We start from the raw sequence: 26,154 nt of genomic DNA, 5'->3' as shown, positions 1-26,154 counted from the left end.
GGTGGAAAGAGAAGACAAATTTGATTACCCAAGAACAAATATTTCTTTAACAAAATATAAAATAATAATCTAACAAACTTGTACATTTCAATTTAAAATATTTTCTATTTACATGAATTTCATGTGAAATAGTAATAGTCAAAAATTAAAACAAAGTCTCTATGTCAAGTGAAATGTTCTCTTCTTCATAGCGAACCTTTTTACAATACCTTGAATTTGAATCTGTTGTCTCAGTATTTTCTTCTCTAAGTACAACAATAAGCTGGAGAATCTCTCTTGCAGCATTGAAGTTTTCAACCAGTTTTTGATCCTCCTCATAGCAGAGAAACTTCTGTACAAGGTTGAGCGTACGGGAATAGAAGCAGCTCATTGTCTTGAATAAGTTAGGAAAGTTTTCTTGCTTGACTATTTCTCTCAATTCTTCGAACTTTACTCTTGAACAAATGACGTTTCTATTTTCTGACAAATTTTGGTGTTCCAATGATCTAGATTAAAGTCAATTATTAGCTAATGTCATTTCTGCTTTAAGTAATGTGGTATCTACTCTCAGTATTCCATCATAATTTTCAACGAAGACTTTCGATTTTTCATAAACAAATCGAACAGTGCATTGATAGCTTCAGCTAACTTTAGCAATTCTTCGTTGAATCTGTCATTAAATTGTTCAATGATAATGTCAAACCTATTAAATAAAATATTTGAGCTTTCAGACATATTTGTTCATGTCTGTTACAGCTAAGTCAACTTTATGGGCTAACAATGAAAGCTGCAGGATGCCATCTTCTGGTTACGGATTGTAATCCAGACATTTTTCTAGCAACGAGACACATAACAGAGGCTCCATCATATGTCTGAGCAATTATATGAATATTACTTATTCCTAAGTCTTAAAAAATAGTCAATATAAGTAAAACTAGTTCCTCAGTATTTCGGTCATTTGAAAAGTTTCGAGAAATGAGGAAATGTTCCTGGGGATTAGCTTATTGTCTACATAGAGAATGAACAAGGAAAGTTGTTCATCCTTATAACTTCTGGCTTCATCAACCATAACAGAAAAAACCCAAAAGATTTCACTTCATCTACAATTTTCTTAGTTACCATAGTTGAAATAACGTCAATTATGTAATTTTGTATAGAGTTACTATAAAAACTTATGGTTCTTTCAAAGCCATCTTGAATAATAATGGATCATGTTGAGCATAAAAGTTACAAAGTTTGATAAATTCCCCTGGTTGTCTGGGTCATCTTTCTCATTATACCCTCTTGGAGCAAGGCCCTGATTTGTAAGGAATATTATAATTACTACAATTTTGCTCATATACAGTTTATTTTTTTCAACCTCGTCTTTGTGGCACTTGCGAATAGTATGATAACACTGCACAAAGAACATGGCTTTCAATTTTTCGTGTTTATTACATCTCTCTTTAGTCCTTTTTTCCAGTTTCGAAACACAGACTTTGTAAAGACTTCCCCTGAGGAGGAGAGATTTGGGTCAAACATTACAGGAGGAGGACAAGGGAACACTACAGGTACCTCAATGCCAACAGACTGTCTAAAACTTGTCTAATCTGAATATTAAACCAAACATCTGTTTTCTTAACTTGAATGATTGTCAATTACTGTCTATCAAAAGAAAGATGCTTCAAAATAAAACTTCCATGCCCTTATCAGTCCTCGTACTCCCAAGAGTTTGGCCATTGAGTAGTCCAAATGGGGTATTTAGATGTATTTAGGGCCATTTTGTTGATTGCACAACATGGATGCACTGTATCTAGACTCAACTGAAGTTGCATGGAAATGAAAGTACCTGTGAAACTTTTGATGGTGAACATCAGCACTCTCAAACATAGAGAATCAACTTTGTTATTTAATTAGATATTATATAGATAAAGATGGAGAAGTAAACTCTACAGATGGTGGATATCTGGGGGAACTCCTGAGAGAAGTTTCCTAGAAGGAAACTCCTAGTTTCAAGAAGGAGCGACAGCCAGTTACGTGGTCAGACAGTTAGCTCAATAAAGGTAACACCATAAGCTTTCAATTTCAGTATTAAGGTGTTGTTTACTACATATTCCACTTTACTTTCCTTACAATCTTCATTCATTTACTGTTCGTAAAACTACACTAGCTTCTTTAAATTTAACATAGACAATCACTCCTTGTGAATTTAACCAGCTGATAATGACAGTCTTAAGTTCTTTACTGTTTCAAACTGCTAACCACCAAGCCTTTTTTTCAAATTCAAGTAGTTGATAGTTTCAAGTAAGATGGGGATTTCTTGGCAGATAGTCAAAGGTTCCCAATGAAAATATTTAATCTTCTGTTTAGTTAAGTGAAGACACCCATTGTCATGCCAGATGACAGTTTTCTGGTTCATAGATTTGTGATTCATGTCTCATTTTGGAAAATATTTTACACATTACACATCACATGTTACTATTAGCTCACAAAAGCCTACTGTTGCTGAGGTCAGGATATTAGACACTGTGCTGCTCTGTGGTTAAAGTGTTAAAGTTAATCTTTAAATCAATTTCCAGTTATCCTTTTGTTATTCATAAATGTATACTGTTATAGATGAGTCCCTAATCATGGAGGATGGAACATTTTCGTGGGATGCAAAAGAAAACTCTGGGACAGTTTTACGCAATATCACACTCAAGATACAGCCAGGACAACTGATTGCTGTGGTGGGAGCTATTGGCTCTGGCAAGAGTTCCCTTATCTCTGCTTTCTTGGGTGAGATGGACAAGATCTCTGGATATGTCAACACTAAGGTACTATATACACCTTGTCTGTTTGATACAACATGACACTCAAAGTACAACCAGGACAGCTGGTGGCAGTAGTGGGGCTGTCGACTCTGAAAGAAGTTCTCTTATCTTTGCCTTCCTTGGTGATGTGGATAAGATTTATGGGTACATCAACATTAAGATACAGTATAAAGTTTACTTTCTGTACTTCATACCAAACTACAGCCAGGACAGTTGATGGTAATGGTGGTAGCTATCATCTCTAGCAAACATTTATGAGCGAGACAAAGATATTTGGATGTATGCCAAACCTAGAGTAGTGTACAGATCAGCTTAGAGGACAAGAATACGTATTCTCTGACTATAGATCCAGAACTGAAAAGTCTTTATATAGACTTAAAAGATCAGAATTACTTATGCCCCGACAGATCCATAATCAGGTATTTCCTCAGATTACATTACTATCACATCTGAGGTAGGATTGGTGTTTTATCCACAGCCTCCACAATATGTTACTCACTGTCTACATTTTTATATTTTAAGGAGGAAAGAAATCTGAGAGATTGTGGACTAATACTGGAGAACTAGTATAGTTTTCAACTCTTTACCTGTTTTACAGAAGTAAACATAACAATTAATGTATTCCACTCACCAATCTAAATCACTTCTATAAAACTCTTAAATAATTTGTCCTTATCAAGTTGATCGCACTGATGCTCTATTGGAATATTGCAACTAAGACAAACTGGATTGCAACTTGTTATCGATGCTTTATAGGTGTCAGTTGATACTCTGCAATATATTGAATTCCTGGTGAAAAGCTGATTTGTTGCTATTGCACAGACTTGTGAATGGTAGTAGCGACTATTTCAACCTTATTACTGTTGAAATTTCAGATTCTGAGAACCACTTGTTCCCAAAACATTGTTTTCACGAATGCTATGTCATTACAGCTGAATATCTTGACTAATGAGAGAGAAAGTGGTATGTACAGCTATACAGATTTGTTTAATACTTGTTTTAAAATTTTATAAACTTAAACAACCAAAGTGTTTTATTTGTAATATACTGAAGTCAATGATGTATTAAAGTCAATAGTGCATATTTTTGTGAGTGCATGTAAACAATGTACTGTGTTTATTAAAGCTTAGTAATGAATACTATTTACATAATAGTAATTACTACTGTTCTTGCAGTTACAATATGTTAGAGTGCTCATATAACATTAGAAAAGCAAGTATGTAATTTTATTTGTAATCATTAGTTCGTACTCATTTAATAATTGCAAACAAAACTGTTTGTTTAATCAGATCCATTTCATAATTTTTCTAATCAATCTGTTAATTCATAATAATCAAAGGAAGATGTTTAACTGCACTCCATTCATGTAAATATAAGATTTTTATTTGCCTCCAAACTCAAATCCAGGGTACATCACTGAGTCAAATGTTATGGTGAGGGATCCGGTGCAGGAGTGAGTGGGAGGCTCACTAAAAATCAGAGATTGTGGTTGGTGCTCTGTTATTGATAATCCATTTCATCATTAATTACCTAGTCAAGTTAGCGATCTTGAATTATGTTACATCATATAATTATGTACATGAAGAGTAACTGCTAGATTTCAACAAATTCAGTGTCACTAAAAATGAAACCCTGGTTTAGAAATGACTAATCTTTATAGACTGTTTTTGTGCTGCATTATTGCCTATTTAAATAAATATTCCAGAAATTAAATCCTCAATCCCTTTATAAATTTGAACACCTTTACATTTATAGCAATAACCCTAAAATTTTATAGCCATTTTTTAAATAATTATTTGTTTTAGGGTACAATAGCATACGTACCTCAGCAAGCGTGGATACAAAATGCTACATTGAGAGATAACATTTTGTTTGGCAGTAGCTTCAACAGCAAAAAATACATTAATACTGTAGAAGCCTGCGCTCTTACACAAGATTTTGATATGCTGCCCAGTGGAGATTTTACTGAAATTGGAGAAAAGGTGTGGACTTTTACTTACTATTATTTTAGTAGTACTGTAGTAGGTATTATTTATTGTATTGTAATGCAGGGGTTCTCAAACTTTCAGGCTTTGTGTCTCCCTTAATGCACGAAATTTGGTCATGCCTCCCCTCTACTATCATCACCTTATGTGGTCAACACAGTAGTAAGATTTAATTGTATTTTTAAATTTGGGGTAGATTTTAGATTTGCCGTGTTTCACTTCCATTTTTTATTATTCTAATACACTGATGACTCTCTTGAAAATCTTCTAAGCCTCCTCAGGGGAGTTAGTCCCTAAGTTGAGAACTGCTGTTGAAATGTAAACAATTTTGGCAGTGTTATTTATGTTGTGATACAACCTAATGTTAATGCAATACACTGTGTTTTTAGAGTTCAATACATGATTCATGAAATAAAGTCCATATTTCATATTATTTTGCAAAACCATGTTAACATTGCTTAAACTAAACATAAAACTTTAAAAGTTTAGTTTATTATTGTTTTATTTAGTTCTAATCCATTCATTTATTGTGCCATGTGGTGTGGGATAAAAACGTTTGATCTATTATGATGTCATTCAATACTTATATTCAAATATAATTTCCACTCAAAATTATAAATACCACCTATAACTACTTAATATTTTATGACTTTATAGTGTATTTATGGATTAAACCAAATTTTTCTTAGAATACAGTTGTTTTTCATACATAAAATATGTTAATTTTCACCGATCATGTCATTACTTCCTTATTTACATTCATAATTGACACACACTAGCCTCTGTCAATGAATCACACATATCATCTCTTCGTTATTTTATTATTTTACTTTGTATGTGTGTATGTTCTGTTCTTTCTATAATTCCATTTGCATAAATCTTTATTAACAACTGCAGACTGTAGCGGTATTTGCGTGTATGTGGTAGCAGTGGCTAATGGCGGCAGCAGTTTGCTTTTTATTTTACAATACCTAATTTGTTTTTTTGTACGTCAAAAATGTGTATTTTATTAATTATATTGTTATGGTTACTCATCAAAAATTATTAAAAACATCTTAAATAGTTATAATAAACCTAAGAAATCTTTTTCTATGAAACTTTCTTGTTTGTTTACTTAAAAATAGAATTAATTATTGCTTATGTATCACATTTTGGAAACTACATATACTCATTCAAATGATGAGGAGAGTATACAAATTAGCTGAATAACAATTTTACAATAACGTTTTTTCCAAACCCTTGCATTTTGAACTAAACTTTTACTTTCAATCACATTAATGTATAACATTTTATTTTGCTCTAAAAATATGTATGACACATTAAGTTTGATGAACTTTTTATTGCCTTTTATAATAATTTATTCTTAAAATATATTAGATACACTAAAAGTTTTTACAAACTTGATTTTTTTTATAAGATAATGCATCATATTGACTAAATATTTCTGTTGAAACTGTTTATATAATAAATACATTCATATATAGTAATAACATTGCCAAAAATAACATAGTTTTATGAAATATTACTTTTTACATAAAGGCGTAAAGCTTTTTACAACATTTTGGTATCATTGGTATTAATGGTGTTGACACGCAACATAATTACCAAATATTTATACAATTATTTTGATTTAATAACGAAACATGTGAGAAAACAGTGGGAATCCAAGTCAGCTAATAATAATAGAAATATGTGAGAGACTGTAGGAATTGAGTAAGATAATCAGAATAGCTGACTACAAATCAGCTGACACTCACGTTGTAAACATTAAAACATATTCAGTACTTTAAAGACCGATTTCAGGAAACCAAGGTCAATTTGATATTCTCATTATAACCATACAAACAGTTAACATAGCAATAACTACAATTTATTACTAAATATTAAAAAATTGGTTGGCTTAAAAATATCCTCATACTTAACGTCACCGTGGTGTCGTTAAGTGCACGACTTCACTATGGCATCACGTGGACTGAACATGATAAAAAGGAGGTGAGAAGCGAGTTGAAGTGTTGAGTTGAATGAAGTTTTAGTCTGTGGACAGTGAATGCAGACATTTGTCTACTTGTTCTTTCACCAGTATGGAATCTTTGGATACTTTGCTATGTATGTATAATATTAATCTAATTGGAGGCCAGGAGCAGAGAGTGAGCCTTGCATGAGTTGTGTACAATGAAGCAGATATTTACCTGCTGGATGATCCTCTCAGTGCTGTAGACTTTCATAACTTTGGTGCTTCTCTAGGGTATGGCCTACTATGCATTTTTTCAATCTCATTTGCGTTATGGCATAACCCTATGGGGTAACTCTTGTAATTCCGAAAAAGTTTTTGTATGGCAAAAAAAAGCCCTTAGGATAATAAAAAATGTTCAACCTAGGGCGTCGTGTGTAGAAATTTTTAAAGAACTAGAAGTAATGACCCTTTATAATTTATATATATATTGCTGTTTAATTAGTGTTAAAGAGAGTCTTGAGTTGTTTAAAGTACGGCAGGAAGTACATAGATATCCAACTAGATTAAATTATTTTTTAGAATTGCCTCAAATAAAATTAGAGAAAACCAATAGAAGTCACATTAAAATGAAACTTAAATTTTTTAACAAATTACCTGAAAAGGCATGGACTGTACCCCTGCAAAGTTTTAAAAAAATAACAGAAAGGTGGTTTAAACAAAATGTTTTTTATTCAGTGAATGATTTTTTGAACTGTGATATTAGTAGCCTAAGATTTTAAATTATTTATTCATTTATTTATGATATTTTTAACTGTGTGTAGATTCAACTTTTAAACCTTACATTAACTTTAGTAAATAATTTATGTACTTAGTTTAGATTATTTATTGACTGTCATATTTATTCAATTGACTTACATGAAAAATATGTGCCTAATATGTATTTTTTAAGATTTATATGCTATGATCATTGTAGATAATTAGCTATGACTTTGTCAATTGCATTTCTATGGATTGCCTAACGACAATAAAAACCTTGAATCTTGAATCTTGAATCAGTCTGAGTGGGGGCCAGAAGCAGAAAGTGAGCCTGGCTCGAGCTGTGTACAGTGATGCAGATATATACCTGCTGGATGATTCTCTCAGTGCTGTGGACTCTCATGACTATGTTATGTCTCTAGGGTATCAACCTCAGTGGAGGCCAGAAGCAGAGAGTGAGCCTGGCTCGAGCTGTGTACAGTGATGCAGATATTTACCTACTGGATGATCCTCTTAGTGCTGTGGATGCTCATGTTGGCAAACATATCTTTAATAATGTCATTGGTCCAATAGGAGAGCTAAGAGGAAAGGTAATATTGCTGGCTATCTTAAGGGTAAAAGTATATATTAAAAATTATATTTTCAACAGTACATAAGTTACAACAGTGTAACTTTAGAATACTATATTGCGTTTGTTAAAAGTAAACTAAATATTTTAGTACTTACATTTCTAAATGAAATTTTGGGTGATAAAGCTTGTATATTTCAGTCTAAGTATCACTGTGACGTAAAGGTTCCAAAGTCCAAATATTTTACTAATTACAGTAGCATTTCAAAATTGTTATATTTAAGTACGGCTTTACAATTATAATTATTAACATGGCTAATCACTGAAAGTCCTCAAAATTCAGAAGAAAGCAATCCGGTTAATGGGGAAGCTAGGACCTAGAGAAAGCTGCAGAGCTACTTTTAAAGAATTGAATATACTGACAGTGACTTCTCTATATATTCTGGAAACGATATTGTACTGCTTATTAAAAGACTTTCCTCGAAATAGTAATCTTCATGAACATAACACAAGACATGGTCAAGACTTTCCACTACCTCTTCACAGAACAGCTGTATTTGAGAAAAAACCAACCTATGCCGGGAAAAAACTTTTTAATGCTCTGCCAGAAGAAATTAAGAAAATAGGAAACAATCACATTAACATGAAGACTGCAATAAAGAACTGGCTCTTGCAAAGAACCATCTACACAGTGGAGGAATTTTACTTATGGAGACTGACAACTTGACAGAGACAAACATGAACTTTTATATTTTATAACTATGTAAACTTTTTGTTAATTGACGCTACTTGTAATCTTAAAGATTATCAATAAAGAATTTCTGATTTCTGAATTCTAACATTTCATTTTTCACACTTACTAATAAAAATAATATGATTAATAATACTAATAATCATTAAAAATAAAATTTCCATGGGTTGGGATAAAATTCCGGTTACAATATTAAAAAGAAGTGTGGACTCAAAACATCTGTATATATCTAAACCTCTTGCCTTACTTATTAGCAGACCATTCAATTAAAGTACTTTTCCAGGCCACTTAAAGTTTGCTAAGATAAAACCTTTATTCAAAAAAGGTGACCATGGAAGTATAGATAATAATTATAGACCTATATTAGTGCTTCCATCTTTCTAAAAAATATTTTAAATGGTTGCATATTTACAAATATAACAATATTTAGAAGACATTGATATTTTTACTAATTCTGAATATATCAGGCCAAATAACAATACTCTTTCATGCAATTTCATCAGTCAGATTTTGAATGTCTTCATGGGTCACGGGGCACTATGGGCATGTTTTGTGATCTATCTTAGTGATTTCATTGTGTGGTGCATGGCATTCTGTTGGAAAAGCTTCGATTTTATGGGTCATGAGCCACTTTCTTGGATAAGATCCTATTTAACTAATCACTTTCAGCAGACAGTTTTTGTAAAGTATAATATTAAACATATTTCAAGCTGAAAAGAGATTAAGGCAGGAGTTTCGTTAGTTTACCTAGTAATGGTTCTCCTCCATTATTGTTGTATGCCAATGATGCAACAGCTATTTTAAAATCACCAACCCGTGAATATATTGAATTGGTATTAAAAAAAACTATGACTCAATTATCAGATTGGTTCCAAGCAGATGGGCTTAAAATAAATCAAACTAAAACACAAATAGTTCATTTCAGTTTGAATCGTAATAAACTAAAAAAGTTACAGAATTAAGCACTTATTTTTATTTTCAAGGAAATACAATATAATTTGTTACGTCTATTAATTATTTGAGTATTGATATCAAATCAATATTACATTGGATAATTTATAGTAATAAAGTTTCTAGAAGACTAAACATAGCATGTTTCCAAATAGTGATTCGATGTAATTTAATTTATCAAAAAACTTAATTAATGGTTTGCTTTGGTTTATTTATATTTGTTATGCAATATGGTACTGAATTATGAGTTATCACCTCAGAAGCAAAAACTATTTTTAAGATAAAAAATTAGATAAGTGATTTTTCCTTCAATGAGAAAGTCTTGTAAACCCTTATTTAAAGATTTACGGATATTAACAGTACCCTGTGTTTACGCTCCTAAATGGTTAATGATTCTAAAGAAAAATTTGTATTCTTTATGTAATAAACAAATTAATTATGACTACTAAAATCAGTAAAAAGTTTATTTCAATTATCCAAAACATTATTTGCAACTGTTTTAATTTTCCATGTTTTTGCCTTTCATTTATATTTATAACTTCATTGTTAAAAAATGTAATGTATTAGCATACTTTTTAAATATTCTAAATGATAAGTTTTAAAATTATATGTTTATTGTCTTTTATTTGTACTTATTGAATATTCATGGCATTAAATGATTATTTTTTATTATGTTGTTTAATTTTTAGTTTTATATTTATTTATTTGTTGATATAATCATATGTGCTTTATATTTTCATATTTATTATTTAACTATGTACACGTATAATATGACATTTTTTGGAGATAATTTTGTTTGATATTAAACCATTGAGAATGTCACCAATCTTTTCTAGCTTTGTTAGATGTGTAAATAATGTAACAATAAAAACAAATTAAATATCTTCTACAAGTCACTGTTTATAAATTTTCTTTAAAAATATCAAAACTATTCATTATTCATATGGGTGGTTTGACTTTAATATTATTCACCTAATCTTCAAACTATAATTAAGTGACTTGTAGCAGATAGCACATTGAAAATGGAACTAGTGCTTTAATTGATTTGTACGATGTCAGAGTCATACAGCTTTAAATTTTAAGCGTGACAGAAGACATTCAGTTACGGAAGAGTCTTTTTGTGATCAATTCACTGAATGATTTTAACCAATCATAGCCAAACTCGAAACTTCTAGGTTGTTGTGGTATAACTTGTATGTTTCTAAAGACTAGGATCCTGGTAACACACGGAGTTTCTTTCCTGAACCAAGTGGATATTATTGTGGTACTGAAAGCAGGAGAGATCACTGAGATGGGAACATTTAGAGAGCTATTGGTCAAGAAAGGAGAATTCTCAGACTTGATAGTGCAACACATCAGCACCATTGATGACCCTGACTTGGAATCAGGTTGGTTACTGTCCTCATCAATGGATCAGTGAGAGCTTTAACGTTCAATAGGTACAACTAACTAGATATATTAAGACAGATATATATTATTATATAAAATTCAAATCTAATGGTGTCTCAGTGTATGTGACTCAATAAAATAAAAACCGGTTGTACATGGACATTAATAGGATCCCTGGTTAACATATAGGCCTATTCCTATTTTGAAAATCCCTCCGAGCCCCAGTGGTCTCAAACACTTCCTTTTGGCTTAATCAATAGATAGTAAATTTGTGTTGTGGATAAATTTTTTGCTAAGGCACAACATGTTTGTTTTTTTGAGACCATCTTTGTCAATTTTCTTTAAAAAATAATTTTTTCTGAGTGCTATTGTTTTTTATTTGTAAGTACTGTAAAGGAACCTCTGAACAGGCTTGCCTTAGAGGCCCTAGATTTTCTTAAATTTCCTTCTTGTGTCAATATTTACCTACTGTAATATGTACATACTGTATATTGTAATAGTTAAGGCTGTTTTCAAGCAAAACTACTAAGTTAAGTAATAAAATAATGGTCAGCCTGACAAGAGAATTATTAAATGTTGAAATAAAAGTGTACATTTTGTTAACTGTTGAAATTTAAGAAAATAAAATTCTTTATTCTTTATTCTTTTTTGATTTAATCACCTGTGAAAGACAAGAATAATAGAATAATAGTTCAATTATTACTGAAATTTTTGCAGCTATTCAATAAAATATCATAAAATATTAGAGAGAAATTTGAGAAATGTCAGAGCTACTTATAAAAAGCAGTTCTTCAGACCCCATCTTTAATATTAAATCTAAAATGAATAAAGAGATTGAATTAGCTTTTGGTGAGTATCACTTATCTTAGGTTTGTTTGGAATGTTATTTAAATAGAATATGGTCATAGTGTCTCTGTTTTTCAAAATGAAATTGCATGCAAAGCCTTGAGTTATTAACAGTGTTATTTACATCCATAAGAATATTTCCCATCAATAATAATTAAGGAGGAATTAAATTTTTTTTGTTAAAAGAAATTGAAGAAATGTTGGATGATGATGCCACAATAGCGCTGCTGAAAGAAAATATACAACAAATTAAGCCTAATTCTGGAAGATCTTCAATTTCCTCAGTAAGGTGAGTTCCAGATTTAGATTAGTTGGATCATCTATTTTTATATAAAAGATAATTGTTGTAATGAAAGTAATTTTTATTTCAAATAACATAGTTATTTACATTATGAATGTAAAATAATTAATTATATAAACGTTTCTCTCAATTAATTTTTAATTATTTAATTTGATTGCTGATTTTTTTTAAAGGAAAGGCAAATTCCATTTTTAGGTTTATTCTGCCCAGCCTCATGGGTCACTGGCCTTTAAATTCAAGTAACTTAATATATAATCTCAATTGTAATTTTGGTGTAATAAACTATATATAGCCCAAACTTATAACCCTCTTCTTATTAAAATGACAGTTTATCATTACTGTTCATGTAGATGACAAGCCCCTTCGCTGTATATTCCAGGGAACACAATCAGGACAAAATTGAAAATTATTATAAATTAAAAGGCATTAATAATGTAGCATTACACACCAATGAAAATATTAATATACTTAATTTGGGAAGGGAAAAATAATGTTTATCAACTTATATTACAATACAAATTTCCTTTATAAAAAATGTGTATTTTTACTCTTTGGTATTTCTGATGAAACATCAGTTTTTGAATTATTTTTTATGGTTTATTATTCAATTGCAGTTATTTTTTCTTGTTTACATTTTCTAGTTAGTTTAATAATCCTATATTTATACAATAAATGTCTGAAGGAGTATGCTAAGACATATGAAAATTCATAAAGAATTTACCAATATTTGGTTTTATAATTTTTTTTAGAAGAGAATATATACAAAATGTTTTATTAGCAATTAAATGTTACATAATATACAAGTTACATAACATTTTAAACTTAGTTTATTGCATAGTATATATGTATATCTTTGGTGCATACTAGACACTTGATTATCAATATAAATGTTGAGTTTAGCTCCAGTTCACCTTCCGCTTAGTGCAGCGTATGAAGTTTGATGCTCTCACATTCTTGACTTCTGTAATCTAAAGTCATGTCATCCTGAATAGACGACAAAAAAAGTCGGTGGAGAAGAAGTTCAAATCTAGTGTAAGCTAGGTGAAGCGGTGTTCTCATTGTCTCATTAGGTGCACAATTGAGTGCACTAAGATATTTTAGACACAATTTCAAAGTACGGCGTAGCAAATGAGTTTCCTACACATAATGTAGCTGTGGTTGGAAGGGTTGATTCAATGTGAATGTTGATTATTTTATGTCTTCACAGTGACATGACTCCAGATGTTTGTATGCATAAATAACTGTTCTCTGGCCTTAAAAAAAAACAGTATCTTTACATATAGTATTTTAAAATATCCTTTAAGTGAATACTACACTTTTAAAAATAAATACAGTTAGTGAATGTAAATAAAAACATATCAGTTTAAAAAATCTGTAATATGGTATTAATTGTTTGTATTCAGTCAATTACAGTTAACTCCTGGTGACAAGAAGACAATCACCTCTTGCACAGACCAGTTGATTCAAGCTGAGAAAATCGAAACTGGCAGTGTAAGTCCATATCAATACTTATATAGAACTTAATGTTGTTTAAGTAACAAGGCCAAAGGATGTGAAATGATATATCAATGTCATCATTTGGAAATTACATATTTATGCAAATTAATTAACCATTTGCACTCATATTTGAGATTATATGATAGTCAGCTCAGACGCATGGAGGCCATAGCTGTTCTCTGTGTAATCTTGGGGACTTATGACCATATCCTGTCTCTCAACTCGTTGGGTTACTCTTAATAGCGCTTGCTGTTTTCCTGTTCAGCTCATCAGGTGTGGCTGGAAAGTGCATTAATCTTTTAGCCAAATAAGAAACTAAAATCATATTTCACTATTTGCAGTATGTACCATAGCAAACATTGTTTAGATTTTTTCTGAGTGTCAATGCGTATCGTGTGTGAGGAGACAAACTCCAAAATATCGAAATTAGTTTATATTCTGTTGACATTAGAGACCTACTTGAGATTGATTGTAAATTTATTGCAAATAAAAATACTTTAAATTTTGTAAAACAATAGCTACAGTTACATACTAGATTTTCAAGAAAAGGTATCTAACTAATGACAAATTTTTGACTTAAAGCTGGTAAACACTGTTTATGTTTGAGAATTTAGTTTAAATCTTTGTCATTTGAGTCAAAACTCATATACTGTCCTTTAAATTCCTAACCAAGGATAAAAGTTAAGATAGTAATTTAATAACAACTGTATTTTCATGCTATTATGACATTCTAAAATGACCTATTCAATTACAGTACACTTGTATCCATCTTGCATAAACATTTGGTCATAATCTCATCACAGGTTATAATTTTAAAAATTTCAGTTTGGTTTAAAAGCACCAAAACTTGGTATTTATAGTTCTTATTGTCATAAAAATTGTAAGTTATTGTTAGTAAACAGTTATGTAAGTTGAAACTAATGAATCAAAAACTTAAATTTAAATAAAACTTCCACTATTGTAGCTTCATTATTTTAGTTTGTGGTAATCTTTTAAGCACGGACATCTATACTTCTTGATCTGAGAGTAGACATAAAGATTTTGCTTTGGCCTTGATTTTTTATTTAGAGTTAACTATTTTGCTAATTATGATTAAATTTTATTTTAGTTCAATACATTTCATATAAACTATATTTGTTGCAGATTTTATTTATTATCAATCCTGGTGATTGGTGGTAGAGTGCTTTTACTGTAAACTTTATACACTATTACCTAAGAACTACCCTCCTTTTATTAGTTCAGAAGTACTATAAAATAACCATTTTAGGACCTAATATTTAAAAAATGTATTGGGGGAGGACCTAGGCCCCCTACTAATACGGAGGGCTTTCCATACCCTCTACTCCCAATGTTTCGGACACTACACAGAGATTTCTGGGTGCACTACTGCACACAAGTCATAGTGGATCACTGATTTAAATTCTGAAAATATAGTGTTTTCTATATAACTTTAAACAAAGGAAATGAATAATGTTGTACCAATTTTTTTTTCTAGTGTATCATAAGTCAAATTCAAAAATTAAAACAAAGAGCCCTACTTTTTTTAAGAGTAAAAGTTTAATAATATAAACTTCAGTTTGAGATAATGTATCTAAGAATAAAAAAAGGAAAATTGTTATAATAATATATGTTGTAAAATAGTAGGTTTTATGTAGTTGAAATAGTTCTATGAAAACGATAAACTTTAGCCAGACCTGTTGTATAGCGATGTATGTGAAATCTTGGCTCTTCCAGGAAAAATGTTGTAAACTTTGCTTTTCACTAAAAGGTTTAAACTTTTAAAACATTTCAAGAGATAATCACTAACTACTTAATGATCCTAATCCGCAGGTAAAATGGAAGGTTTACATGCACTATTTAAAATCTTCAGGACGATTGCTGTTTCTATTCTCAGTGGGCTTACAAACTTTGTCGCAAGCACTGTGCGTCGCTATTAACGCCTGGCTTTCGATTTGGACCAGTGATGAGACAGCTGTCGTGGATGGGGTTCAGGTCTTAGAAAAACGTAACTTCTACCTGGAAATATACGCTTTACTTGGTTTCAGCAACAGTGAGTTTCAGCAATCAGTACACATTTCCTTAATATATCACTTAAGTTAATATACCATAGCATTTTAAATTATATAACAGATTTTTTTAAAAGTTTTGTTACATTTATTTTGATGCTATGAAATGGGTTGGTAATCATTATGTAAATAAATATCAAAATTATCTACTAAGGTGTTTATATAAAGTAAAATAGTCAGTCCATAAAAAATTGTAATATTCAATACAAATATCTCTTAACATGTTCATTGCTGAAAACACCAATTAGAGTTTGACATTGTCATGGTGGGTGTGGCAGACACAATTTGGCATTTTTCTGTATTCACATCCTCTATCAACCCTGAAAAATGTGCACATTTTTATTGAAATCACCCTGTATATGACACTATTACTAATGTTAAAGAAGTGTTTATGTCTTTTGGTGCTGCCAGCGTAATTCCTACATGAGTCACTGGAAAGATATAACATTATCTGAATTCAAAAGTGTTTATCTCCTCTATTTCACAAGGGAATGGTCAAAATACCAAGCTTAAAACACTATTAAATTATTCAAAATTTTTTTTGCTCAATTTATGTCAACAAGTTTCTACTAATTTTGAAATTTTTACATTATACGTTTACTTTGTGCCTTTTATTTTAAGTATAAAGCTCATTTAACGCTAATTGGCATTATCCACATACTGCGATATCAGTGAAGATATATGCAAATATCACAAATTAGAGTTTTATTACTATTATAAAAATATTCTTAAAATGTATAAAAGTACATTAATTTAAGTAATTCTAAGCAAAAGTAAAACACAAATAAAATCTGAACATCCAACATTCTCTGCTGAAACACATATTTATTCAGCAGGGAACATGTCAACTGACAACTGTACAATTATTTATTTCTCTTTTAAGTACAGTACAGAAAATAACATAACTTTAGAACAACTTCTTACATTAATTGTCATTGTTTCATCGTTTATAATATAAGGTCAATTACAATGGTACTCTCTTCAATAAAAGAATATTGTTTTGCAATATGTTTTCAAATTCTGCTATAGCAAGTGTTCATTGACATTTACATAACAAAATCAATTAATAAATATAAAAACTGTATACTATAAGGAAATGGCATTAGTGGACTTAAAGTATGACAATACATCACTAACTCTCATATACACTGTTAACTACCTAATGAGTGTCATAGTTTGTAGTATTATGAGTCACATCATACACTATGCAGTAGTGTACATGTTGTCTGTCAAAACTACCCTAGCTATTATATAAAGATAACATTATTTGCAGGATCTAACCATAAATGATATTTCAGACACCACAGAGAAAAGGGAACTATTTTATTTGTTTGGTCTTAAGGTCTCTTTTCTCGTATTGAAACGGCTACTAGAATCAGTCCTGAATCAAAAATCACTATTGATTACATTATTGTTACTATTACATTACATTGCAAATGACCGGCAAACCACAGCCCAAGTAATTGAACTTGGTCTTTCATATCATAATGCTCAGATAACTTGACTTTCTATAAACTCTGAAGTTCAAGAAAAGCCAATGGCTGTTCTAGCCAGGCGCTTTACTAACAATAACACAATTCAATTCAAACAATGCCTTTCTAAAATAGGGCATAAAATCATTTTTCCTGATTCAGGCGTCAATTCAAATTTTCAAAACTTTTTGGACACAGTAATTCTTTTGTTTGAGGAATCTTTTCCAAACTTTACTTGAAATCAGAAAAAAACACCAAAAGAAAAAGTCTACTCTACTGAAAGTGTCTTTAAACAGAAAAATGGAGCTGAGTTTACTATTAAAAAATTCAAAGAATCCAAACTTTAGAGCACATTATAATATATACAAAAAAATTCTACAGAAATTAATAAAACTAGATAAAAAGACTTGCTACGATAAAGATATACAAAGATCGAACAACCAAATCAAAATTACATGGAATATCGTGCGCAAAGAAACCGGCAGAAATTTAGAGAAAAAATTATATAACCTCCCTAAAGGTTGCAGAAAAACATGTAACAGACAAAAATTTCCTGACGGAGCATTTTAACGGCTTCTTTTTAACAGAACCTTCGGCTCCAGCTCCCAAAGCCAGTGTGGATGAGGCATATAGAAAAACTCGTCAATTTCGACCTCCTGTAGTTTCATCTGTGTTTTTGGCTCCGGCAACTGAGGACGAGATATCAAAAGTAATAAATTATCTTTTGGTCGGGATGGTTTACCTCCCAAAATCGTGAAATTCTGTGCCTTGGAATTTGGTGTTCCTCTCACCCTGTTAATGGAATATGGGATTTCCCTGGACAAACTAAAGTATGCAATAATTAAACCATTACATAAGAAAGGTTTGCAGGAAGACATTAAATTATCGTCCCATAGCTTTGGTTTCAGTTTATTCAAAAGTGTATGAAAAGGTTTTCTTATTCTGGTTGACGTCTCATCTAGTGACCAATAAAATAATGTCAATAAATCAACATGGCTTCCCAAAAGGAAATAGTACACCATCAGCCCTGTATCAAATCACAGATAATGTTCTACAGGCCCTGGATGGAGCGCCGAAAACTATCAGCATTTTCTGCGATTTGTCTAGGGCATTCGACTATGTGTGTCATGAATGTTTGCTAAATAAGCTGTATCAGTATGGTGTCAGAGGTATAGCACTGAGCTGGTTTAGGTCATTCCTGTCTGGAAGACAACAGAGTGTATCTCTGGATAGTACTCATGACAAGCATTCATCGTCTGTGAGTGGTAAAGTACTTGCTCCGCCGGGACTCAAACCTGGATCTCTCACTTGCCGGGTGAATGTGCTACCATTACACCACAGAGCCCTCACTTTTTACGATTCAATTATTTTGTATTTGGCCGTATCTGTCACATATGCGTTAAAATAACCAAACTAAAATATGATCGGAAGACCAAGTACCTGTCAAATGACTTTTATTTACATTAAATTTGTATAAATGGCAATTGCTTTATTTAATATCAATAAACATTGAATCGCAAAAAATACTTGCTCCGCCGGGTGTGTGTGTATATATATACACACACACACACACACACACACACACACACACACACACACAAAGTTCTCATTCTTACTTATAAAAATGTTGATGACGATTTCCATGATTTTAATACAAGAAATAAAACTAAAGTATGCTTTCCACAGCACAGAATGGCAAAGTTTGAGAAGGGTTTGTTTTACTTTAGTATTCGGCTGTTCAATAAGTTATCAGAATGAACAAGAGCAGAAACCTCCTTTTCTGGGTTTAAGAAATCACTGAGGAATCTCCTAAAAAGTTCAGTGTTTTATTCTCTTAAGTAGTTCCTCGAGTTTCATTTTTGACTTGTAAAGTTCCTTTCAATTTTTGCTTAGAAAGTTAAGATATCTCGTTCTTGCTTTTCCTTGCATTGTTTATACTTTACTCCATTATGTTACTTGACAAAACACATTAATTGTATATTTTTTGTAAAATTGTACAAATTTTGTGAATAAAGAATTGTATTGAATATACACTGAACACTCTTTACTGCGTGTGCAGTATTACAAGTCATACTTCACACTATGAATATAACCGTTGATAAGGAGATTCAAATATCTGGTATATTTCACCTTCAGTTTAACAAAGAAAATGAATAGTATGTGTCTATTAATACAATTTTAGAAGTATTGGTAGCTGGCAACTAAGCATTAAGTGAAGATACACTTTTACAGTGTTTTCAACGGTAAGCAGGGCGTTTAGTATGGCATATTGTTCCATCCTGGCATCTCGTCATCTCCACCTATCAATGTTGTCTAATATTCTTCGATCTCCTATGAGCTTCTTTGACACTACACCGATTGGAAGACTGATTAATCGCTTTGGAAAAGATATAGATTTTGTTGACAATGCCATTCCAGTTTTAGTCACCTATACAATATTTGGTTGGCTGAGTGTAAGTAAAATTTTAATTTAGTTAAGTTTTGAATGATATTTTTCTTACAATATTTTTCAAAGTAGTACTAAAAAAGATGTTTTAAAGCTTTGCTGGTTACATAAAGTTCTCAATGATATTTTTCATTGTGGGAACAGTATTTGGTTTAACTTTTCTTTTATAGAGCAAAACTTAAGCTATTTTCAGTTTAGCTTTCAATAAAAGTATTAGCTTATCCATGGCACAGTTTGGTATTCTCTGTATTATGGTATTGTGGTATGTTCACAAGATTAGTGGAGGTAAAATACCTGTAGGTGCTAATCTGAATGTTTTTTTTTAATCATTGAGCAACTTTTCATTCCACTTCTTAAAAATTGCTGTGATTCAATTTTTTATCTTTTTGAAAATTTAATTGTTGCTACAATTATTTTTGAGGGTGTCTGTGTCTTTAATAAGTGCTAAACAGTTAGATTATTTTTCTTTCAACCTGAATAATATATTGAAACCATTGAAGGAATTAGGAGTTTTTACAGAAAAATATTAACAAATAGTAAAATATGTTAAATTTCCAATTAAAAATAACATTTTTTAGTTCAATAAGAAATAACAATAATACAAACAAGTAGTATTAACTATAATGATTATAAATGATTTTTTTCCCATTAGAGAGAATGTATTAATGAACTATTCATCTTTGATTCAATTTAAATAACATTCATTGTTTCTAAACTTACTCTACAAATATTATTTGTAAACTATACTTATCTCTTAAAGTGTTGCAATAGTAAAGTTTTAGTACTCTGAAAATGTCTGAATTTATTCTATTTATCAATCAATGTTATTGCATTTTTTACACAAGTAAGGCGATTATTTAGAAAAAAATGGAAGCAATTTTATATTTTATTTTTTGAAGTAATCTAATCTATGTAAAACATTTCTACTGTTAATAAGTAAAAGTAACTCTTTATACTAATTATAATTTGTGAATTTTTAACTGATTTTATGTTGATTGAACTGGTAATGAGTAATATTATTGCCAATATTATAGCAACATATATATAACAATATTCAACCCTTTTCTTGGATTATTTTGTTTGTTTGTTATTTTTTTTTATCTTAGCTTAGAAGTGTTTGTAAGTAATTTGAATGATTATGTAGTTAAATGTAATTTACAAATTGGTTTGGCTACAGGTTTTAGGGGCTCTGGTAATTATAACCTGGTCTACCCCAAGCTTTGCTTACGTCATTGCTCCTGTCGGGCTTCTTTACTATTTAGTGCAGGTCAGTTAACACATTTTATATGCAATTTAGAGGTTTATTAGGTGTTACAAATTTTGTGGGATGGCTTGATCATTTTTAATGGTTTATAGTATGACAGAACGCTACAGGTTTGTGTCACCAGTTACTCTTTCACCTACTCAAATGAATGTCCCATGAGGAGTCTGCTAAATTTTTTGGTGTCAAAGTTTCATTTGTTTACGTCTTTATACATAAGACAGTAAAAGGTTTTAAATAAAGCACCATTACCCATATTTTAGTTCCTAAGCTTATGCAGAAGGTGTCATAACTAACATCTAAGTTTTCTTGTTTACAGTGTGCTGAACATTGCTTACACGATTAAATAACTGAAATGGGCTTGCTGTTGAGAGCTTTAGTCATGTTAAACCAAATTTATGATTCCAGCTTTGTAGAAATCTGCCGCCTGAGATCTTAACCACTGATTAACGCCAGTGTGAAGTTCATTGTCACTATAGAAGCACTATGTTGTGAGCCAGGTCTTCATCACTAGAAAGAGCTGGTAGTCGCTTGGTGTCAGATCTGGGCTACAAGGTGGATTATCAAACACTTTCCAATTAAAATTATCCAAGACTTGTCATGTACGATTTGCTGTATGGGGACATGCATTGTTATTGAAGAATAAGATTTTTGAGCTCAATTTTCCCCTATGCTTGTTTTATATCGCTCGCCATAGCTTCTACAATGTTTCACAGTAGAGTAGAGTGGGGCAAAAGCTTGCACTTAAAGTTTGACGGCAGCCTGTGACGAGTAAAATTATTAAAAAAAAAAAACAAAATTTTGCATACAGTAAGGTTAAGATGTTAACTATTGGATGACATGTTTTTATAAAAATATTCTAATAAAAACCTGCTAAAAAATGAAAATCTAAAAAAAAGTTAAAATGCGAACTTTTGCCCCGCTAGTGGGGCAAAAGTCCGCTTTAGGTGGGGCAAAAGTACGCATTTTTTATTTTGAAAATTTGTGTATTGATTACAAACTCAAAGTTAATTTTAGGTTCAAATACAAAATGGAGAAGTTTAAAAAACAAAATTAATACTTAAATTTAAAAAAATTAAACTATTTTATACTAACTATAGTGGAACTTACACTTAATTACTTTTACATTACTTACTAATAATAATTAATCTGAATTTGTTGTCTTAGTAATAAATCAACACATATTATTAGTCTATACATATTAAGAAAATACAAAGGTATATATTATTAGGTAGATATTATTTTGGATACAAAGTTACAACCTGATTACAAAAACTGTATCACAACCTCTTTAAAAGTTAGCAGTGGTCACAAATATATTGGCCTACACCTTCGTAGCTTGAACAGTCCTCATGCCACCATGATCCACATGAAAAGCACTGAACCCAGTCTTCAGTCGGAGGATCTATGTATTCTTCGTCACAAGCTGGGCACTTAATTTTTTGTGATGAGGTTGAAGGCTGCTCTAGGTCTACATTTAACGAAATGGGCTTCTTAGTTGGGACTTTAGCACGGGGTTTCCCCTTTTCTTCTTTCAACAATTTTTTTCTAACTTTTTCTTTCAACGCCTCCTTTTTTTATCTCTGTGGCTTCTAGAAGCTTATTTTTAAAGGGTGAACTTGTAAATATTTCAGATTTCATTTTTTTACTTTTTCTCTTCTGGACGCCTGTACGCTTCGGTAAAGGTGTTATCATTTGTGGGGACACCCAACGATTTTGATTTTTTTGACTGGTTTTGGGTGTAGTTTTCTTGATCGGTGTTGACTGTGTGTTGCTAGAAGTTTCTTGCTCAGCTATCTTAGGGTTAATAAGATTTTTATCACTTCTAGCAAAGTTCCTTACATCATTTTCTGCGAGGACCTGATGGTCAGCATTAACTGAGCAGAAATTATCAACAACATCCTCTTCCAGGACTTCATCGGGAGCACCAGACTCATCTGCACACGCTTGGCTTGGGTTATTTTCCTCCACTGGCTGATCTGTAACACTACTTGGGAGGAAGTCTTCCTCAGAAAAAATATCTTTATTGAAAGGAAAAATGCCGCAAACCTTAAAACCAGTTAACGCTTTTCCCATAGTAGCACTCTTTTCATATGCCTCAGCAAAGATCTCTGCGACCTGGAACTGGGTAATTACTCTACCTGGATGATTCAACAGCCATCTGTCACAAGATTGGGAAAAAAATCTTTCAAAGACTTAAAGAAGCTCCTGTCAAGAGGTTGCATCCTATGGCTACTATGTGGTGGTAGAGAGAGAAGATGGATACTGTGCTGCCTACAAAATTCAATACTTTCAATACTGATATGCGATCCATGATTATCCAGGACTAATAGAGCTGGATTTGTTTCATTTGATGCAACATGATTCTGGAAGTGTTTCAACCAAACGGTAAACAGATCGGAATTACTGTACCCAGAATCGGAACACATCATAATTGAATCAGAAGGAGCTCGATTCATGAGCTCTTGTTTGGCCCTTTTTCTGGCAAAGATTATTGCAGGGGGTATGTAATTTCCACTAGCACTCATTGAGCATATGACAGTGGTTAACTGACCTCTTTCTGCAGACGAAACTTTGCCGACACCTTTTTTTCCTTGAATGGAAACAACTTTGGGTGTTTTGTTGGGTACTGTACTCATTCCTGTTTCGTCCATATTGAAAATACGGGAAGCAGGAAATTTGTAGTTCATCAAGAGGTTTTCAAGGTTTGAAAAAAAAGATCCACTTGAGGCTTGTTGAAGCCCATGATTCTAGCTATACTGGTCTTTGTTGGTGTGCGAAGGCTCAACTTGTGACCTTTTAAAAAACTCAAACCCCAATCTTTACCTGCCTGTTTGGTTTCCTTGTTGAAGGGATGTGGTATCCCGTTGGTGTCAGCATATTCATATGCCAATCGAAGAAGGTCTTTGAAGGTGAGTCCGTAAAAACATGTGTCTAACTTCTTACAGTGCTCCGCCAATTCTTTTTCTTGTTCCTCATTGAAGACTGACACGAAGCGCCCCAGCTTACTTACTCCAAAGCCCTAAAAAAAAAAAGCTTGTGTCATTTGGCTGTATTCGGTATCTAGTTTTATCTCGGCCTGAACATTTTTTGTAAATTAGTAAATAAATTGTAATTGTAGTTAGTAAATTAGTGAGATATCGCATGTAGATCTAATTAATATAATCAAAATTATTAACAAAATGACTACCTGTTTCAGACGTTTCCGTAAAGCTGTATCCGATACTCCAAACTCCCTCGCTATCATTGACCTGTATCTTAACTTATGGACTGTAAAGTAGCCTCCTCTTATTTTCAATCATATAGGAGAGTTTTACAATTTTTAAAATTAATACCGATTATTGAGTCACTAGTAAAAATCTATTAAACGTGGTGGTTATTGATAAACTACTCACAAGCAACTACGGTTAGTCACGAATATGTCAATGGAAAGATCTGACTTTGGAGGAATTTAACATATTCCTTGGTCTTTTGTTCCATACTGGAATTGTCCGTTTGCCACAACTACAACATTATTTGGGGCTCTTCCCTTTTAAAAGGAAAACATTTAGGGCACCCGTGGAAGTAACAGCCCTGGAACTCGTATACACGCTCTCCGTCGAACCCATCAGCTTTTAGCCCCTCAATTTTGATTTCTCTGCCTTTATCTGCAGATCTTTATGCCTTTATCTGCCTATCTGCCTTATAGAGATACCAGCTTCTAACTTCTGTCGTGCTATTTGTAGCATTCCTTCAGTTATTGTTTTCCGATCAGTTTTTCTCTTGTAATTTCTGGGGAAAAAATTGAAATTTTTAGTATTGGAGCCTAAAAATAATTAAACATAATATATTTTCAACAAATTAAAATAATTAGTTGCTTTGGGAATAAAGAAATATTTTATTCCCTTAAGAATATTAGACCTATTAGTGTTCTTTTTAAACAAGTAACTATATCACGGTGGTGGGGCAAATGTTCGCAGTGCGAATCTTTGCCCCACATCCTGCAATTACATTATTTGCTTAGTGCTACAATCTAGCGGAGAAATTGAGAACTGTCAATAGCATCACTGTACACGTTGTTCACTGTGCTTTCAGATTATATGCGGTTTTAATTGAAAAGTAAATGTTATCAGTCTAATTAACTGTTTGCAAAAACTCGAAATATTACATCAGAAAGTATTAATTTGTAACTTACCTCATAGTTGTATTATCAAGGTATCTGGAAGTACGAAACTACGTTGACGCAGCTACTACTTTGAGACCATTACACTGATGAGCAAGTTGGCCAACTGCAACTCTCACAACACTAAAATTACCCCAGCGCGAACTTTTACCCGCCACGAACTTTTGCCCCACTCTACTCTACCTCTCTGTGTTGACTGTTCATCCTCGTTCAAAGAAATTCCAGAGTCCAAAGAGAACCAGAATCACTCCCTTAGCATCCCAAAAAACAGTTGCCATAATCTTTCTTACTGACAGAGTATGGAAACATTTTCTTGGTTTTTTTGAAGAATGTGTGTGCCATCATTTCATAGACTGCATTTTTGTTTAAAAATTGACATGCTTCATCCATGTTTCATCACCAGTAACGATATGATCAAGAAGTTCATTACCACGTTTGTTGTATTCATCAAGGTAAGTTAACAATGCAGCAAGTCTTTTTGTGATCTTCCATAAGGATTTTTGGAACCCACCTGGCACAAAATTTTATGGTATCCAGACTTCCCTACAACAATTTCATTAAGTAAACTTCGTGAAATTTGTGGAAAATGTTCTGAGAGTTCAGTCATTATGAAATTGCAATTTTGACAAACTTTTCATTGATTTTCAACATCAAATCTTCAGTCACTAGACTGGGCCGACTGCTACAACTATCGTCATGAACACTGGTTCAGCCACTTTTAAACTCAGTACATCATTGCTTTACTCTGCTTTCACTCATTATTCTATTTCTATAAACTTCACACAGTTAGCGATAGATTTCAATTGGTTTACGGTTTTTGCCAACAAAAACCTTATCACTGAACGCACTTCACAAGTGGCGGGATTTTCATTTGCAGCATTTATTTTAATTAATCACAGTGAGAAAAGTAAAGGAGATACAGACCGTGTGGGACTACAGCTCAATGCGTACTGAACAACAGAATGTTTTGACACCAAG

General features: G+C 31.9%; 1 protein-coding gene across 1 annotated transcript in view; it reads left to right on the top strand.

The window, feature by feature from the left end:
• LOC124357018 (multidrug resistance-associated protein 1-like) overlaps window positions 1-26,154 on the top strand; it is an 80,187-nt gene that overhangs the window by 15,839 nt on the left and 38,194 nt on the right. The window contains exons 6-14 of the mRNA XM_046808389.1: window positions 2,575-2,774; window positions 4,577-4,753; window positions 7,889-8,056; window positions 10,944-11,124; window positions 12,158-12,260; window positions 13,676-13,763; window positions 15,600-15,819; window positions 19,540-19,760; window positions 20,931-21,020. Of these exons, the coding sequence (XP_046664345.1) occupies window positions 2,575-2,774; window positions 4,577-4,753; window positions 7,889-8,056; window positions 10,944-11,124; window positions 12,158-12,260; window positions 13,676-13,763; window positions 15,600-15,819; window positions 19,540-19,760; window positions 20,931-21,020 (1,448 nt within the window). The remainder of the gene's footprint in view (window positions 1-2,574; window positions 2,775-4,576; window positions 4,754-7,888; window positions 8,057-10,943; window positions 11,125-12,157; window positions 12,261-13,675; window positions 13,764-15,599; window positions 15,820-19,539; window positions 19,761-20,930; window positions 21,021-26,154) is intronic.

This window comes from Homalodisca vitripennis, chromosome 3, assembly GCF_021130785.1.
Source record: "Homalodisca vitripennis isolate AUS2020 chromosome 3, UT_GWSS_2.1, whole genome shotgun sequence".
In the NCBI taxonomy this organism is placed as follows: domain Eukaryota; kingdom Metazoa; phylum Arthropoda; class Insecta; order Hemiptera; family Cicadellidae; genus Homalodisca; species Homalodisca vitripennis.
Note: the sequence above shows the minus strand (reverse complement) of the source record. Positions and strands in the feature narration are given on the sequence as shown.